At 39.0% G+C, this 18609-nt stretch overlaps 1 protein-coding gene across 3 annotated transcripts in view; it reads left to right on the top strand.

Moving 5' to 3' along the window:
- The window catches only part of ralyl (RALY RNA binding protein like), a 115765-nt gene that overhangs the window by 57655 nt on the left and 39501 nt on the right, over window positions 1–18609 (top strand). Inside the window, exon 1 of one of the 3 annotated variants that reach the window (XM_005730497.1) lies at window positions 17282–17429. The exons of the other annotated variants lie outside the window; for them this stretch is intronic. Within the exon in view, the coding sequence (XP_005730554.1) occupies window positions 17393–17429 (37 nt within the window). The 5' untranslated portion in view covers window positions 17282–17392. Of the gene's footprint in view, window positions 1–17281; window positions 17430–18609 lie in introns of those variants that run through there. 3 annotated transcript variants of the gene reach the window in all.

The following is an 18609-nucleotide window of genomic DNA, read 5'->3' as shown; positions in this document are numbered from 1 at the left end:
GAACTGCTACCTCAGCACAAGTAGAACGCCCACAATGAAAAATGCAGTATGTGCTCAGCTATTCGCTAATTGCAAAACTGGCAAATAAAACAAAAATCCTATTTTTAAAAAAGAAGATTAAAGAAAAATTAGAAATGACATTAAAGAAACTGCTGATCCACTAGGGTTTTCTAGCACAACCACCTCTGGGGTTTACAGAGAAGGGTCCAAAAAAGAGAAAATATCCGGTGAGCGGCAGTTCTCTGGGTGAAAATATCTTGTTGATGCCAGAGGTAAAGGGATAAAGGCTGGACTGTTTTGAGCTGATAGGAAGGGAGCAGTAACAAAATTAACCACTCATTACAACCAAAGTATGCAGAAGAGCATCTCTGAAAGCACAGCACATCGAATCTTGAAGCAAAAGCTTTGGCTTAGGCTACAGTAACAGAAGACCACACTGGTTGTAGTGTGGTCCTACTTCAATATGGACCAAAAGCACTGTGCAAAAGCATGAAGAATTCTGTCCAAAGTGCTGACTAATTTAAATACATGTAAATTTCCCATCCAATTTTGTTAGATAAGTATAACGTACAATGTTGAAGTTGATGGATTATGGCCAAATAATCTCACCCCAAAGGGTCGCGGCACATGGCCGCCCCTCCCTGATTCTGCCGGAGGTTTCTTCCTGTTAAAATGGAGTTTTTCCTCCCCACTGTCGCCAAAGTGCTTGCTCATAGGGAGTCATATGATTGTTGGGTTTTTCTCTGTATGTATTATTGTAGGGTCTACCTCACAATATGAAGCAACTAGAGGCGACTGTTGTTGTGATTTGACGCTGTATAAATAAAATTGAATTGAAACTGAAATGAAATTTAATGATTGGTATACATTCAGTTTATATCAAGCATATTTTCCTTAATGAATAATTATTGGAAAAGCTAAACCTTTGATTTTATATATTTACATTGCATTTCTCTCAAAATTACTGCTTCATGTTTATTAAGGGTTAAAGTTAACAGAATATTGGTATTCTGTATTTATTTTTTATATATTAAGCATTTTTATGGTGATTACAAACAAAATGAGACATATGAATAAAAATGCATCATATTAATTCAGCTTTGTTGTTAGAGAAATCTACCACTTAAGAAGAAGACTGACAATAAGAGAGCAAGTGTCAACAAAGCACAAGCGTTGGAGAAACACTCCAGTGACCACTGGTCACGAGAGGCTCTGAAGTATACCCCCGATGTTGACATGAGTCAGTAGAAGGCACGTCAGTGTACATTTCTATCTTAATATCTTCCAGCTGACCAACCAGCCACCTTAGATTGTGACTCTCTATATCATCCTTCCGCTGGCTGGGGTTCTTTTAAGCATGTGTACTTTAAAAAAAATAGCTGATAGCAGTTAGTAAATAAACCTCTGTGAGTTAATTCTGTTCCTTACTCCACAGAAGAGTGAAGAACAGGATTAACTTCAAGCCTAACAAGCATCCTGGATGCTTTCATTAATATTGCATCCATCTGCAGAGAACAAGAGAGAGAAGACAGCAAGGGGGAGTAGCTTTGGACCGAAGAAGAAAAAAAGCACTGTCGGGTAATTGTTTCCTATGCGTAATCAAAAATGCCCGTGTGCTGTTGAATTTGGGTTCACATTTAGGGCATGCCGATGCAGACAGGATGGTCATGAATGAACGAGTCATTGGCTGAAACTGAGTGCTGGAATTTCACGTAAGAACATAACGTAATAAAATGTAATTTTATAGGATTAGATGACATGTTTAGAAGAAACGTACTAATGTAAAGAGTCTTGACTTTACCCAGATAGCTACAGGAGTTTTAGCCATGTGCAATAAAAGCTGTGTTGTATGTGGGATTAGTGTTCTTACAGATGCTCTTTTTGCAAAAGCTGAGAGATAATACCTCAATAAGGCAAGTGCGTCCTTGCAGCAGGTCTTGCTGACAGAGACCACTGCAGTGCAACCTTTCCACAGAGCATCAGCTAAACAGACGGCTTCCCATAACAGATGTGACACAGACCCCAGGAATGGAAAATCTGCCCTTTAACACTTCATAATAATTGATCCAGTCAGTCATGTCTGTTTCTTAATTCATGCCTTAATTGTCAATGTGCACCTCGGGCGGAATGACAAAAGAGTAATCCAGGCGACAAAAAGGTGACGTATTGTGTGAGTAATGGTTCACGACTTGTGATTATACATGCAGTGATAATTACTGCGACCCCGGAGGGTTTCTGTGGTCCTGTGCTCACAGGACTCTGCAGCATGACCCCGCTGACTCCCCCTGCTTAGTGCATGAATTAAAAATCACACTGACAGACTTGCTGGGGACTTCGCCCCCTGAATGAAGATGGACAGTATAAACAAAATAACATTAAAAAACAGCCCAGAACCTCACCCCGAGCAATATCTTGCTCTCTCATGTGTTTACTTCTCCTCTCACATTTCCTTATTTGACTTAGCATTCATTCTCCCTCCATCTCCTCGCTCTCTCGCCCTTCCTTATTCCTTCATCCTAATTACACTGCAAAGCTGAGGGCCCGTGACTCATGGCATCCAGTTGTTAGCGTGGAATTCTTGCTCACAGCTGGAGGACGGGACCCAGCCTTGGGCTCCACTGTCCAGTAAAGGTCACACCGAGCATGGTGGCGGTTAACTACGTCAAGTTTACAGCACTCAAAGCATCGCATCGGCTGCAGCCAGGAGTAACCTCTGACACCATCCAGCCACAGTTTACAGTCAGACCGCAACCACCCAAGGTACTCGGAGCCATTGTTCAGAGCAGTGGTGCTTAACAAAATCGGCCACTTGGCCTTCTCAGACCTGAACCCTGTGCTATTTTAAGGGGCACAGCTCGAAGGATTATTGTGCAACTGAGAGAGCTCGGATTTGCTCCCAACAAAAGATTCATTCACAAACATTTGTCTAATTCAATATACAGTGATCAACCAAAACATCTGGTACTTCCGTCTGGTATTTTTGAACCCCCCCCCCCTTTTTTGGTGCACAGCCTTACTTATCTTTAAGCTTTAACGTCTTTTCTCCAGCTCAGCTTCTTTTCCTTTATCGGTGCGTCCTCCTTTGTGACTGGTATGGATTTAATTAAGGAAATCAGTACGGGATAATGACTTCTACCTGAACTGACCTCTTTGTTAAAAGTGTCCTGAATATTTTGCATAATCACTGTAGATTGGATTAAGACGCTGAACGGCTTCCTCGCTCACTGAAACTCATTTCGGATAAGGGGTTCAGCTCCTGGAACCAAAGACATACTCATTAATAGTTGCACACTGCTCTGAGCTTACAGGATGACCAAATGTCTCTTCCATCTGTTGAGGGGGTGGAAGCATAACACCGAGATGTTTGCGCTGTGTCTCCAAGGAAAAATTGACAAACGCTTTATACAAGCGATGGGGGGCAGGGCTGTTTTCAATAGATAGCAGCTGGTTTGAAGAGCAATCCTGACCTTGACTACTCCTTGTAGCTTGTTTACACATCCTTATTAGCCTGTAGCCTTGGTGGAAATGCAAGAAGTGGTGAAGTTACAAAGATAATGACTGCATGAAAGCAGGGACAGTTTTTAAAACTGAAAGGATATGATTATGGAGTGAATGTTCATGGGCAGGTTATAATTCATATGTAATGCATGATCAGAGCATAAGAATGACTAAAAAGCAGCAGCTCTCATGTGCAAACTTCATGTAAAATCAAGTGTCTTTGTTTTCCCATTCAAGTATGCAAACATATTTAAGTGGGCCTTGTCACAGATGGGTTTTGGACTTGAGCTGTAAAGTGTGTCACTGTTTCCTCTGTAGCCTACCTGTGTGACAGAATTATTAATGAGCTGTGTCTGTATTTATGCACCTCATCTAACAGGGGAAGATGGGCTGCTTTCATTACTTTGAGTTGTGGGAGCCATCCTGTCAAATGAAATTTGAACGCTGGCCAAGATGAGCGCTTGTTATAAGAAAAAGGGGAAATTCATCAAGTGTTAATTTGGTTTGAAATGATGGGTCAGGACAGCGTCAGCCTCATCTCCTCGTATGTCGAGTACATGAAGAACATGGAATCAGGAGTTTCTGTCTAAAAAGGCACGTTGTCAGTCTGTGGTCACTGAGCACCACACTGTGGAACTCGGCGGTTATTACCGTTTGGGACTAGCATCCTTATTTATAAAGATGCAATCTCGTCTCACGCATTGATCTACAGTGTCAACTTTTCTGTATGTTTAAGGTTTTATGTCATTATTATTTTAAATGTCATTATAATCAGAGGATTTTTTTAAATGGGTCTTCAAAATTTCACTGCACTCCTGTGGCGTTGTCAGATCAGCCTGACACTGAGTCAAACATCTGCGCACGTGAAGCGTATATAGTGATAAGCCACAACATTAAAAGAATTGAAAAACACTGAGAATCTTGTGAGAATGTCATCATCTGCTGGGAGACTTTGGGGACTAATTTAATGCCGATGTTACTCTAACTAGTACCACGAAACACTGCTGCAGATCAGGATCCTGTACTGTGATGCAACTTCACTGTACCCAGGATATCTTTCCATTATCTGGCCTCTCGTATCCTACCGCTGGAAATCGGGCTAAGCCGTCACACGAAGGCAGTGGATAGGTCCACTTGTAGAAGAGTAAGAAAGGTAAAACGAAAATATTTTTTAAAACAACAACAAGAAAGTAATCACATAGGAGGAGATACGCATTAAAAGCACTGTGAATATGTGTGCTTTTTAAGCACTTTGGTCAATCGGACTGTAAAAGATAGTAATAAATTTAGTGTGCTTGAATGCTAACTAAGTCAACTAAGTAACTAAGATATTATATAAAATTAATGTTTAGATGTGTTTAAGACTGTATAGCTTTTAATCTTTCAGCTGCACCTCCAGTGGTGTTTAGAGGTCTCAGAAAGGTGTAGAATAAAAATAACAACAGAATAAAAACAGAGGCTTAACCTACTTGCAATTTAAAAATAGGGTCAAGAAATACAAATAGGTTCCCTAATTTTAAATGTAGAATCATAAAATCTAAGCATGAATATTATTTCCTAATATTCATCAGGGAAAGACAAAGAAGCATTTTTAAAACTTCCTAATATCTATGTACAGGGGTCCAAGAGTTCTTCTAGGAATGGCATTTGAGTCACTGGTCAGTGGGTGTTTATTTTGTACCTGTTGATCTCTAATAGAGAATATAATTTGCTCTGGAGCAGGTTGGGTCTTCAGCTTGAGTTACCATGAACCACATTTATAATACTACAAACCCAGAGTTAAACCTGGAGTTTCTACAATTCCACTTTGTAGCACAGGCCTTTGTAAGCTCCAACATGGCAAGGGCTGTCCCCAAAGAGCAGCAGTCTCCTCCAGCAGCATAACACACTCTGCAAAGGACAGGCTTCAGAGCCCAAAGTAGGAAAGGTGTTGACCTTAAAACCTCCCAGATCCAATCAGTTTGAATCCACAAAAGCCTGACATCCCAACTCACAGGATTTGCTGCCAGTGTCCTGTGCCAAATGCCACAGGACAGCCCCATAGGGACCATGTCCATTACCAAAAGGTCAGAACTGAGTTGGTGGCACCAGCGAGACCAGCAAAATAGTTCTGATGTTTCAGTGTGGATAGTCATTGTAAGTATACAAATACCGAGGCATGTTTTTGTTGTATGTGTCTGTGTCAATGACAAAAAACCTAAACCATATATGTAGCCTCTTTTATGTATGTAGGTTACATCATTTATACAATAAACCACCTTTTTGGTATTTATTAGCATCTATTAATATTTAGGCTAAAACTATTGTTGCACTGTATTGAAGGAGTCATAAAGATTAATAATGCATATCTGCTCACAGATTTGTTATCATTTGAGATGCTTACTTTGTTATTTCAATTACCAAGATAATTTCAAGTTCATTATTATAGTTATGAATTGCATTTTTAGCGTACTTTATAGTTTTTACAAGGGCTGCAGTAATGACTACTTTGTATGAGTAGCTTTTCTTGTACTTATAATCAGTTTTTCTTAGTGAGCATTTTGAGAAATTAGATTTTTGCTGCCTTTCTTTGCATAATTCAGACTTAAGATTTTGTTTTTTGTTGACCACTGGGGAAAATAAAACAGAAACAACAAAGAAAACCATTTTTATTTGCCTCAAAAATTAAATTTTGAATTAATAGGTAAAATTTTAAAAAAGTAATCATGCCAGGCAGTCTTAACTTCAGGTCACAATTGCTGTTATTGTCACAACTAGACACAGAAACAAACCAAGTCACAGCACCTGTGAGTACAGTTCATTGTACTCACAGTTTGAGTCTCATTTAAACAAGCGTAAGAGTAAGAATGACTAAATAGAGTGCACCTGTGTGTAATCTAATGTCAGTACAAATACAGCTGCCCTGTGACGGCCTCAGAGGTTGTCTAAGAGAATATTGGGAGCAACAACACCATGAAGTTCAAAAAACACAGCAGACAGGTCAGGGATAAAGTTACTGAGAAATTTAAAGCAGGCTTAGGCTGCAAAAAGATTTCCCAAGCCTTGAACATCCCACGGAGCAATTATTCAGAAATGGAAGGAGTATGGCACAACTGTAAACCTACCAAGTCAAGGCCGTCCACCTAAACTCACAGGCCGAGCTGGACAAGTTGCAGAGATCTACAGCTCAGGTGGGGGAATCTGTCCATAGGACAACTATTAGTCGTGCACTGCACAAAGTTGGCCTTTATGGAAGAGCAGCAAGAAGAAAGCGTGGTCAGAGTTGATGGGAAGGTGGATGGAGCCAAATACAGGGCAATATTGGAAGAAAACCTCTTGGAGTCTGCAAAAGACTTGAGACTGGGGCGGAGCTTCACCTTCCAGCAGGACAACGACCCTAAACATAAAGCCAGGGCAACAATGCAATGGTTTCAAACAAAACATATCCATGTGTTAGAATGGCCCAGTCAAAGTCCAGATCTAAATCCAATTGAGAATCTGTGGCAAGATCTGAAAACTGCTGTTCACAAATGCTGCTAATCTGACTGAGCTGCAGCTGTTTTACAAAGAAGAATTTTCGTTCCACTTCTCACGTGTACACCACTTTGTGTTGGTCTTTCACGTGGAATTCCAATAAAATTGATTCATGTCTGTGGCTCTAATGTGACAAAATGTAGAAAAGGTCAAGGGGGCCGAATACTTTTGCAAGCCACTGTGTGTGTGTATATATACATATATATGACTGACATTGTGTATTTGAGATGTTCTACAGTTCTATCAGGGCATTAAACTACTGAGATGTTCTCATAAATTACTGTTTTATGTCATTGGATATATTTTTATTTTCACTGTATTCAATGTTATCACTTTGATTCCATTTTTTTTATGTATTTCTTCATTTATTTATTAACACCCGCGGAAGTTTGTGAATATGCAGTCATGTGTCACCCCATGTTTCAGTAGCTTGTAGAATCACCTTTAGCAGCAAAAACTGAAGTAATTGTTTCCTCTATGACTTTATCAGTGTCTTGTATTATTCTGGAGGAATTTTGGTCATCTGTTCTTTACATTGTTGCTTCAGTTCATCAAGGCTGGCGGGCATTTGTTTATATACAGCATTTCAATAAAGAAATCAATTCTGACTGTGGCACTGTAGATTTGCAGCTTTGCTTTGGATCCCTTTTCACCGCATGACCCAGTTTAGGCCAAATGAGCAGTTGGACAGATGGCTTCCTATTTGACTCTAGAATACTTGAGTATACAAAGGAGTTGATGGTCAGCTCAATGGCTGCAAAGCAAGCCCAAATCAACACCCCTGTACAATGACAATAACAAGCTATTCTACTGTATTCAGTTGGTTTGAGGTATTTGTGCTGATATGCTTTGTTTGGTTTTCTCCAAATGTGACACTGTGCATTGTGACCAAACATCTCCACTCTGGTCTTGTTTGTCCAAAGGACATTGTTCCAGAAGTTTTGTGGTTTGTTCAGATGCAAACCTAAGCTTTAGCGAAAAACAACTGTTCCAAACAAACCAGGCTTGTTCAGGCTTTTTCTTCTTCTACTGTCATAAACTTCAACTTTTAACATGCTTCAGTTTGCAGTTTCTCTGAGCGTTGCATGGTTTGTTCTTAGGTTGAATTTGTTGGAAAGCCCACTCCTGAGGAAATTGTAGCATTGTGTTTACACACACCTGAATGCCTCAGACCAGCAAACTGCCAAAATGTCTGGTTTTATAGATGTGCTCACACTTGCTGATGATTGGTTAATCCACTGCATTTGAATAGCAGCACCTGGCCAGTCTGGTTTTTGTTGTTGTGTCGTGGTAACAGTTCATCTGCTTGTACAGTAAAAATGTTTTGACAAGTGCTGTCTGGGTAATTTTTTCCAATAACAGATCTGTGACAGTATTTTATTAGCAGCGACAATGGATGTGTTAACAAGAGCATTTACAGTTAGTCTTCTGAAAAGTTACGTTCCAGACGTAGCACACCTTCACACTTTCAGTTTCAGTTTGAGTCTACAAGTCCTAGAGCTCTTCTGAAGTGTACTTGTGAAGGTCTTTTACTAAAAAGCAAACCTGACAATCTGCCATTTATCATCCTTGGGACATTAATCACTCTATTCTTTACGAGCGCCACTTTCCAACTCATGTCAAAGGATTTACAGCCTTGTTAATCTCAGCTGCAGTAGGTAGAATAAGAAATGAAGTGAAATTCACCCCCTTCTACCCGCTTTGCCCAAAATAATTCTGTAGGCAATGGTTCAGACAGTTTTGGCTCCATTACATCCAGGAGACATTATTGTCTTTGTATTGGATTTTTCTAACCCTCTCCACCCTGTGGGGTTTGCATTATCTCCACTGACTGGGTGAATATCTGTGGCGCTGATAGCGTCAGAGCCGAATTAGATTTGGCAGTCTTTAATGCTTGTATGAATACCAATTGCAACTAGTTCAACATTTGAATACTTCTTAATGTGATTCTTTGCACTCTGCTGACCCTGACAGATGGAGAGAGAGAGAGCAGGAAGCAGGAAAAAAGAGACTTAACCGAGCGAGTGAGCGAGGGAGTGAGAATAAAAGCGAAGGGATCATGCAGATTAGAGCCTAAATAAAAGCCAAATGAGGTCTTACTTGAGAAGATGTAGGCTAGATAGATGTAAATCACGTGAATAGATTGATCTATGTATGATTAAATGAAGGTAGATGAGAGCATGGGTGGAACAGTTTTGCTTTATAAAAGCCTCAACTTAGCAAATCATTTAATAAAACAGGGTGTTTAAATGTGCTTCTGTTGATGACTTAAAAGATTTACTCTCACTTAATCAAGTATTAGAATCAAATTCTTTGCAAATGAAATTAAGAAAAAATGTTTGTTGTACAAAAACTGTTTGGTTTCTTCTTTATTATTTTTAGTTATTAGTTACTGTCACCAAATGCAAGATTTCTTGGATATTTGTTGTTGGTTTTGGCTTGAATATTTTCTCGTCTTACATTATTTGAATTTTCTTGAATTGATTGTATTATTCTGCCATACAGTGTTTGTATTAACTTTGGCTTGTGGTTTCCTGGGATAAAATCCAAACTCTGCATAATCCTTAATACAATAGGAAATAAAAGAATGGATGACTCGTATTTGTTCATTGTTTTAGCAATGTCATAATATTTAGCTCAGAATGGATATCCAAATGTCATTATGTGCAAACAAAGACTATTATCACTAGTAAACTGAAAGAGCAAAATATCAGGTGAAAATCTGGTCCAAGGCATGCTGGGATAGTGTCCAGCACCCAGCCTGCTGTTACCCAGATTAAGAAAAAATCAAAAGTGAGCACATAAATGAATAAATTGTATTTTTAATCCAAGAAAGGCACCAATACTGAAAGCTACAGTACAGTGCAAAAGTTTTAAGCTTCAATTTTCTCCAAAACCACTGGCTGAAATGCAGCCGAAACCATGACAGCGCCGCCTCTATGCTTTACAGATGGCTGTAGACACTGCTATTCCTCTCTGCTCGACTTTTTTGAACTAACAATTTCAAATTTGGATGAATCGCTCTATGTGACCTGTTGCCACTGATTTTCAGTATTTGGCATACCTCAGCATTTTCTCCCAGTAGATGTTATAATTCTTTATTTAAAAGGGACAGTGCAGTTTAACATAGTCCAAGTATAAAACCTGAAACTGATGTACTGCACAGAAGTTTATAGCTATTGCTAATTTCCAACTATTGTCCCTTGTTGGCCTTACATTCACAATACACAGAGTTAAAACATACATTTTCATGAAACCAAAATACACCATGAGTACTGCTACAATTAACAGACAATTTATAAAACAAACAAAAAGATTCATTAAAATGACTACAGCTCTGATTTCCCTTTAACCAACCTTTAACCTTCAATGTAAAGAAACTAATATCTATAATCAGTCAGATTTCAGTTGGAAGTGTGTTCCACAGATGGCGAGCCTTTATGGAAAACACTGATTGTCCAAATTTAGATCTGCGATATGATATTTTGCAGTTGCCGTTCACCATACTCCTAGTAATGCGATTACTATCTTGTCTTTGGATGTAGGTGTCAGGGTTCCTAGGTCGGTGACCCAGTGTTTTCAGTTTTGTTCACGTTCAGTTTATTTTGCCACTTCCATGTTCTCACTTCCTGCTTTTCCTGTGTCAGCTCGTCTCATGTCATTAGCCAGATTATGTTCAGCTGTGTACTCACCGGTCTCTCATTATCATCCTCATCAGTCTGTGTATTTAAGCCCTCTGTTTCTACTCGTTCACTGTCGTGTCATTGATGTTATGTTGTCGTTTCCACCTGCGTTCAGCCATTCAGCCAGTCCTTCAGTCCTTCAGTCATTCGTCCAGCCAGCCATTTTCTACCTCTGTTCTGTTCATCCACTCCTTATAATAAACCTTCACCAGTCTTCACCTACCTGCGAGTCCTGCATTTGGGTTCCTTCTTCCTCGCCTCCACACAACACCTGACAGTAGGACTCTCTGGGATCAGCCTATTAATACACTTGTAGACTCGTTTAAAAAAACACAAATGATTAATACTCTTAAAACTAAGTAAATTATATTTCTTTAAAATGTGACAATGATGCAGTCGAACAGATTTTTTATCCATTATTTTCAAAGATTGATTATATAAGGATATCACATGCTGAATTGTAGATGGTGCTGCTTGAGTCCAATGTGTCATACAATATGAAAAATGAGAAAATATCATGAAATGCATGAATAACTGAGCTGTTGAAGTGGGTATGTGATGCCAAATTAACTTAAAGCAGTTTAGATTAACCTTAACTGTCGTTGATGGATCAGCTGAAGGGCCAGCTGCATTACTCAGGTCCTTTGTCAGATCTTTGCCTAATTTTTACCTCTTTCTTATGACACAACTTTTGGTTTTGGTCTAACACTTGTCCTTCACAGTTTCCTCAAACACACTGTACACCATGCAGAGGTATGCCACGTTTTTGTCTACATAGCTCCTTGGAAATCACTTTGTTGGAGCAAAGAACACTATTTTATGCCTGTCACACTGTTTTTATAGATCCAACTGAGAAGAGCAAAATAATGTGTTTTTCTGGCAGGCTGCTAGTAGCATAGGTCCTAAAGATACCATTTAAAATTGTTTCTTGGTGACGTTGTCTGTTATGTGTAGACAAAACGCAGGTTCATGCGTTCTTTTATGCTTGAGTGATTCATAGGTAAATGTTAAGTGACTTAATGAGCATAAAAAAATTAAAATAGAAAACATTGGGGGTTTTTTTAATATTAGGTATAAAGCAGCCAACACCCAAAGACAAACTTTGAAAGTCCTTCAGAAAGCCTGGAAAATTGATTTGGCTCCTTGAAAGCAAAATATAAAGAAATGAAGGGTGCCTCTTGACTTTTGCAGTCTTGTCTTTCCCCTAATAAAGAATAAACTATATCATACTGTTCAAATGATTTGGGTCAGTAATATTGTACAAATATAGATTTCTGTTTACTTAGACTGAAATTATAGGAAAGCAGAATTTGGCCATGGTGTGTGCCCATTAACACTGAGCGCCTAAGGACATGTTACTGAAGGCAGGTTTATTTGCATGTACCATAACCAAAAATGATACACGCTCATATTTACAAAATCATCACGATTGTGTGATCATTACTTTCATTACCAGATAAAAGCTGGCTGTTGATAACACTGGTCTGATACTCAGCTAAAGAATTTCCACAAAAATCCACACACAGTACAGAAACATATATGTCATTTCTATTTTTAACATGGAAATCTGTTTTTCCTTCAAATCTCTTTGTGAGAAGCAGCCATCGCTGTTATGCTGTGTATTCTCCACTAGAGTGTGCAATTTTCCTTCTCAGGTTTGGGTTACAATCAGCACTTGAACTGGAGGGATGCTCTCGTTTAGTTGAGACATTTTGTTCTTGTTTCTGCTTCTAAAGATATAACACAATATGTAGTATAGGATCCTGTTTCCTTATACAGTGAGTTTTAAAGTATATCTCACTGCAAATAATCCTCCATTAATCCTCCCAGTATAAATCCCCTTTGAGTATGTTGGCCCTTTGAGTAAAAGGAGGTTAATCTGCATGCCTAAACTTGGAGAAGGAAAGTTAGGATGTGTTGAAATGTATATAAAAGCACTGCTAACAATGCAGAAATATAGCAGTCCTTTTTTTAATTGTAAATTTTCATTTTCATCTCTCCTGCCTTTTTTCGGGGGGTTTTGTCTGAGGGGTTTGTCGATCTGGACTGAATCCAAACAAGTGAGGTGTTCAAGCCATGTAAACACACTGTTAGCACAAAGAGATAATTTCTCGTCACAGACTGCTAGGCAGTTGCAGCAGTTGACACACTAGATACGTTTGCAATTACTCAGTAGTGCCAAAAGCAGTAGCTGTCTAATGAGCTAAGAGAGGTTGTAAGTCACAGGCCAATGAGATGTGATGGCTTGAGCAGATTTGTATCCATCATGTAGACAATCTCCCCCCTGGGCATCCTCCATCTCAGCCATAAATGAGGGTCATTTGTTAACAGGCGGCGTGCTTCAAATGCCAGCGGAGATTGTCTCAGAATCCAGAGCACTTTAGATTAGGTTGATGCATGTACATATTCTACTGAGCTCTTTGTGTCTTAAAAAGGGTAATGATGTGCTAAGTGCTATGAAGACTTTATGAGTTTCCTGCAAACGGGGTATATTCGTCTTCTTTAGGAAATCACCCAATTTCAGTTGCTGGTAATTGCATTTATCTTTCCCTTATATACAGAAATGTTATTAAATTAGTTTAACTGGATTTAAACTGCACTAAGGTGCAATATTGCTAACAGCGCTGCAGCTTAATATTTAAAAAGACAGATAGTCCCTATGAAAGGTTTGGCAGCTCTCTGGTCCTGTGTACAGATGTGTATATAATAAAGTTGTGTCCTTTTTCAGATAAAAAGTGTAATCCAGTTGCCTTGAATGGTGTTTTCTTTCTTCTTCTTCTTCTTCTTCTTTGGCTTATTTAAACATGCAGCAAATAGGCTGCAAGGTGAACATTGTTTTTAAAAAGCTGGGGCGATATTCACTCTCCTAGTCCTTTTCAGTTGACCCTGAAATAAATATCTCATTCAGCCAGTTAATGCTCAGCTATATCCAGTTAAAAATGACCCTACAATTAAATTCAACTTGGTGGCTGAAAAACCGAAACAGTTAGAAAGACAATGAAAAAAATATAAAAGGCAACAGAAAGGACAGAAGCAGAAGATTTTTATCTGAACTCCTTTCAGAAATACATTAGTTCCTTTGTTAATACATTATAGATCGGCGGCTTTGCGAACTTTATAGAAATCTTAGGCATTTTGTTTAAACCTTCTAAGGTCTTCAACTTGTTGAGCTTGCTATTCAAACTTTAGTTACTAAACAGGTTCAGAGTGCTGCAGTTTTGACGTATTCAACATAAAACTTCAAACATCAAATGTGAATGTTCATGACTGCTCTAAAAAGGGGAATGCTGCTGTTTTCACCACTCACAAGGTTGCTGAAGTGTGCTTGACAAAGACGCATTTAATTAAAAAAAATAAGGTATTTTGTAAAATTAAAAAAACTAAAGAAAAGCATTAAATGTGGAATTTAGCCTTGCCCAGATATTTATCCTTCCTAAAGCTCAATGAAAAGACCTTGAGTCAAGTCGGAGTGCATTTCTAGTGCTTGCCTTGTGTATTTAAAAAAATCTCATTTTATTACCCGTTTGATTAGCCGAGTTTTCAGGTTGTACTCTTGTTGTATTAATCCATCATGGACAGCAGATGTCCCCGCTGCCCTATCTGGTTCTCTCATCACTAGCTGCAGTTGAATGGAAATGGTTTATAATCTTATTTTTTTTAAACATTTTACCATAAAAAAGGTTCACAGGGCTGAAGGTTTCCCAACAAATGACTTTGACCTACAGCTCAGTGTGAACCACTAATCACAGCCTGTATTGATTTATTTGATTTGCCCATTTTCACAAGATCTACTTTGAGGGTCTTCATCATTTCTAGGTTTCAAAGTGAAAATATAAAGAAGACCATTTGTCACCAGGGGCACGTTAGGGCAGCAGCAGTTTCAGAGTGGAGCAATATTGATTGAATTTCTGTTTCTTCCATGATCTTAGTTTTCAGAGTGATTTCTTTTTTGCTCTCTCTCACTGAACAATTCAGCCAAAAACGAGGGGGCACGTAGTGCTTTTTTACCCCACACAACAATAAAGTAATATATTGGAATAAATCACACAAAATCAACATCCATCCTGCTTCCTTCCCCTTGTCTCCTTAGCAACACAATCCCCTTTGCAAGTAAGATGAGATGCACCTTTTTCAAGCTTGCCTAGAGGCTGTGGAGGGAGTGTATTATTATTTTTATACCAGTGTCAGTAAGTGCACATGTGTAAGATAACTATCAGATTGAATATTACTTGTTGTGCTAAATCAAAAAGGATGTACCATGGCAACATTGTGCCCTTTGAATGAATGACAATCCAGTTATTTCCAGCATACGGACAAACCTGAAGCATTTTAAAGGCTCATAAGTTTGAGTAATGCCAGCAATGTGGACATCAATGTGAGTCTGTTACTTAGCCGGGTTAACGCCATAAGCTGATGAGCTCAAGAAGGCACATAAATGTACCTATCTCAGCAGATAAATAACATGTGACGGCGGTCTAATCCCATGAATTAAGAAAAATGAATAAGCAAAGCTGCAAATATCCTCGATTCTCTCAACACAAATGCTAGACCTATACATCTACACAAAGCTAGCTGTTTACATGGCAGCTGTGTTACTTTAGTATTCTTCTGTACAGAAAAAAGACATGGTCTTCCCTAACTAGGCATCTTCAAATCCTGGAGCCATTCCCCTGATGCTTGCTCCACTGCCTTTTGAACTTCAAGTATTGGCAACACATAACAAATTCAAATCTGACTTCCTGAAGCTTTCCAAGTGTTCGACTACAGTTAGGACAAAGTGGTTACACTTGCTAAGCTACATCTGCTGGATGGATTGTGGCAGAACAGACAAGCTGGTATTCAGCAAACTGGCAAAGGGACAAGGTCACGAGGACGCCCCAAAAGGTTTGACCAATAATGGTATAAATAGTAGCAGATCACAGTACTTCAGTCTGGTTAAAGGTCCATGGAAACATTACTTCTTGGCTCCCTTTATCTAAAACCTAAATAAGCACTTTGCTAATTAGTTTATGGCTTCACTGACTTTTTTAGTACAACATTATACTACTTTTGTAAATGATGGTCTCAGTTAAAGTGAAAAAGAGTACAGATGAATATACCTTTGATATGTTTTGGTTTCAAAACATCAGGATAGCAGTGGTGAACAAAGTCTTCATAGCAGCATTTAACTAACAGGGAGACGTCCTGGTAGCTACGTACATACACAGTCTTTAGGTCCACTTTTGGTCCTGACTGCAGTGGATTGCTATGAACATTTGTACAGGCACTTATGGCCCAGCACACTATCAGTTCCTAATCAGCAGATTTTCCCTGCATAGTGCCAATAGGAAAATTGTCTGGACATCTGTCAAATGGCTTACCATGAAATCGCCTCAGGGGAAATGTCCAGGACCTACAGTAGTACCATCACAATGTCAAATCCAAAACAGAAAGCATACAGCCACTGCTAAAATATAATTTACCACATGGCCACAGTGCCCAAGTAGCTTCACCCCTACAATTTTGCTAACATGACAGTTTTGATGAATCCTCCTCTATGGTGACAATAAAAAGGCTAGTTTGACACAATATCTGAAATATTCCCATCTCCAAATCTTTCAGTAATACATAGATAGCTTGAAAGAAACAAACAAAAAAAAAAAACCCAAACAAACATTAGAAACAAAAGCTTAATATACTGGCAACAAATTATGTTCACATCTTCACAAAGAATTTATATATTACTGTAGTGTGGTATCTCTGTAGAACAGTTAATCTGAAAGCCCACCTGGAAACCTATCTTATTAAATCAGGTCTGCTACGTTCAGTCTTATCTTGGAAACTTTTGGAAAACTTACCAAAAATGTTAAAAATGTTCCCCCTGAGGAGGACACTTTCATTATTAAGGGATAATTAATAATGCTTTTAATTTTACATGCCTTTTGCCACAATATTTAAACTGGGTACCCAATATTTTGTACTGTGGGATCTCCTAAACCAGCTCTGCTCCAATGAGCAATGGACATGTGTGGTCTTGTGTGGGGGGGGTTACCACCCACTGAGATTGTTATCAGTTTTAGTGGGATGCCTTGTCTTGCTGGTGAGGTTGCTGCTGTTGTCTTGGTGATCTGGCACGTCCCAGAATATCGTTCACACGAAATTAGCAGAACATTGCATTTTAAGGAGATACGCAGTGTTTTTCCCATTTGTTGGTGTTTTAATGTTATCTTATTGGCTGAACAGAGCAACGAAAAATACAGCTTGTATTACGTATATGTATGTATTATGTATGATGCCAAATTTGAATTTTAAATGACTAAACAATAAACGATTTTATTTTTGTGACTCAAAAATCTAGTCAAAATACCGAAGACTCGGCACAACTGGAAGATTTACTTGCGTATTTAGTGAATCTAAAGGTTGCATTTTATTCTATAGCCATATAAACTAAAGCAGTTTATCATAATCTGTCTTCCCGGCTGTTTTCTCCTAATTTACTTTGTTTGACCGGCTCTGATGTCTGTATGGGGGAGAGTGCACTGTAGCCCGCTCCCCCCCTCCCGTCTCTAAGCATGGTATGGTCCTCGCTCTAGAAGTGCCTCCAATTCTCTGTCTGAGGGGCTAATTTATTTCCAGTCAGAAAGTATCGCAGCACGCTGAAGTCTTACGCCCTCTGCCTCTCAAGTATCTGAAAGAGCGCAAAGCTGGACCGGTACATAATGACCATGTACAAGGGGAAGCGTCGCAATCATCGATGTAAGTTTACACAGATCGTTCGGGCTTCGTGATACACCGAGGACATTTTCTTTATGATGATGTCGCTCTGTGCTTGGCATAAAAATACAAGTTGCAAATACTAAGCCGTGACTCGCGCATGCCAAGATGCAACCCGATCGCTTTAAAGCGAGCGCAGGGCCTTTTTTAAGTAGTTGAAATATGCGTGAAATGTAATCGTACATAGAAAATTTCAGATTTGTCAGCGAGCAATTATCGGCTCTGTAATATTGCATTCTGTTGTTGATCCTGTGATGATGAAGTGTTAAATCAAGTCACCTGCTGAGCCCTGGCTGCTTCTTTCAAAACCATCTTTGCACCTGCTCTGCTGCTCTGTCTGTCTGTTGAAATACAGCCTATTAATTCTGCTGAAGTTTGCTCACACTGCCAAGAAATGTGTTATCAAGGATATGAGCTTCGGCGGTTCATTTCCCATACAGTTATAATTATATACCAGTGAGTTATTGCAGTTGCAACAAACACCATTTGTGTTCCAGAGTGCACAAATTCATGTGAATTTTGTCTTGCTGGTGTTTTGCATATTAACACGCAGATTTCTGTTGTGCGCACGCAGTATGATCTCCGTTCATTTCTGCATCCGTGAGGTGAGAAAAGAAAATATTTGAGCTCATTCACAGTATGATGTCTAAACTCACTGAGTAATTTTGCTTCGGAATCAAGCTCTACTTATGGGCAAACAATTTACAAATGGAAAACTGTCTGGGTAATTAGGGGTTTGTCTTCTCTTCTCTTAGTCTTTTTTTATTTCAAGCAACAATGTCATTCATTATCCAGTGTGAGTTTTTTAATTACCTCAATTTGCTGCTTTTCTGTATCTCATGTGACAGTAGAGTGAATATCCGTGGGTCTCTGTGGGTCAGGGGAAAAGAAACATCCTGATTAGAGGATTAGACTGAATGGTTATCTGAGGAAATAATCAGCAGATTAAATAATAATTAGTGGCTGTTATTATGCTGTAACAGAATAATAGAGTTGGTATTATACATCCTGAAGCGAGGCTCTCCGAGCTGTGTGCGCACTCATACTCTGCCACAGAGCAACACTGCCTCAGTCAAGAAACTGGAAAGATGACTTAACAAGTAATTAAGTACAACGTGGCAAACCAGTGGTTCACTAATTACCAGTTGGCACTTCTTGACAC

This window comes from Pundamilia nyererei, unplaced genomic scaffold (genome assembly GCF_000239375.1).
Source record: "Pundamilia nyererei isolate P.nyererei 1_Seehausen unplaced genomic scaffold, PunNye1.0 scaffold00037, whole genome shotgun sequence".
Taxonomy (NCBI): domain Eukaryota; kingdom Metazoa; phylum Chordata; class Actinopteri; order Cichliformes; family Cichlidae; genus Pundamilia; species Pundamilia nyererei.
The sequence above is the reverse complement of the archived record's forward strand: the minus strand, read 5'-3'. Positions and strand labels throughout refer to the sequence as shown.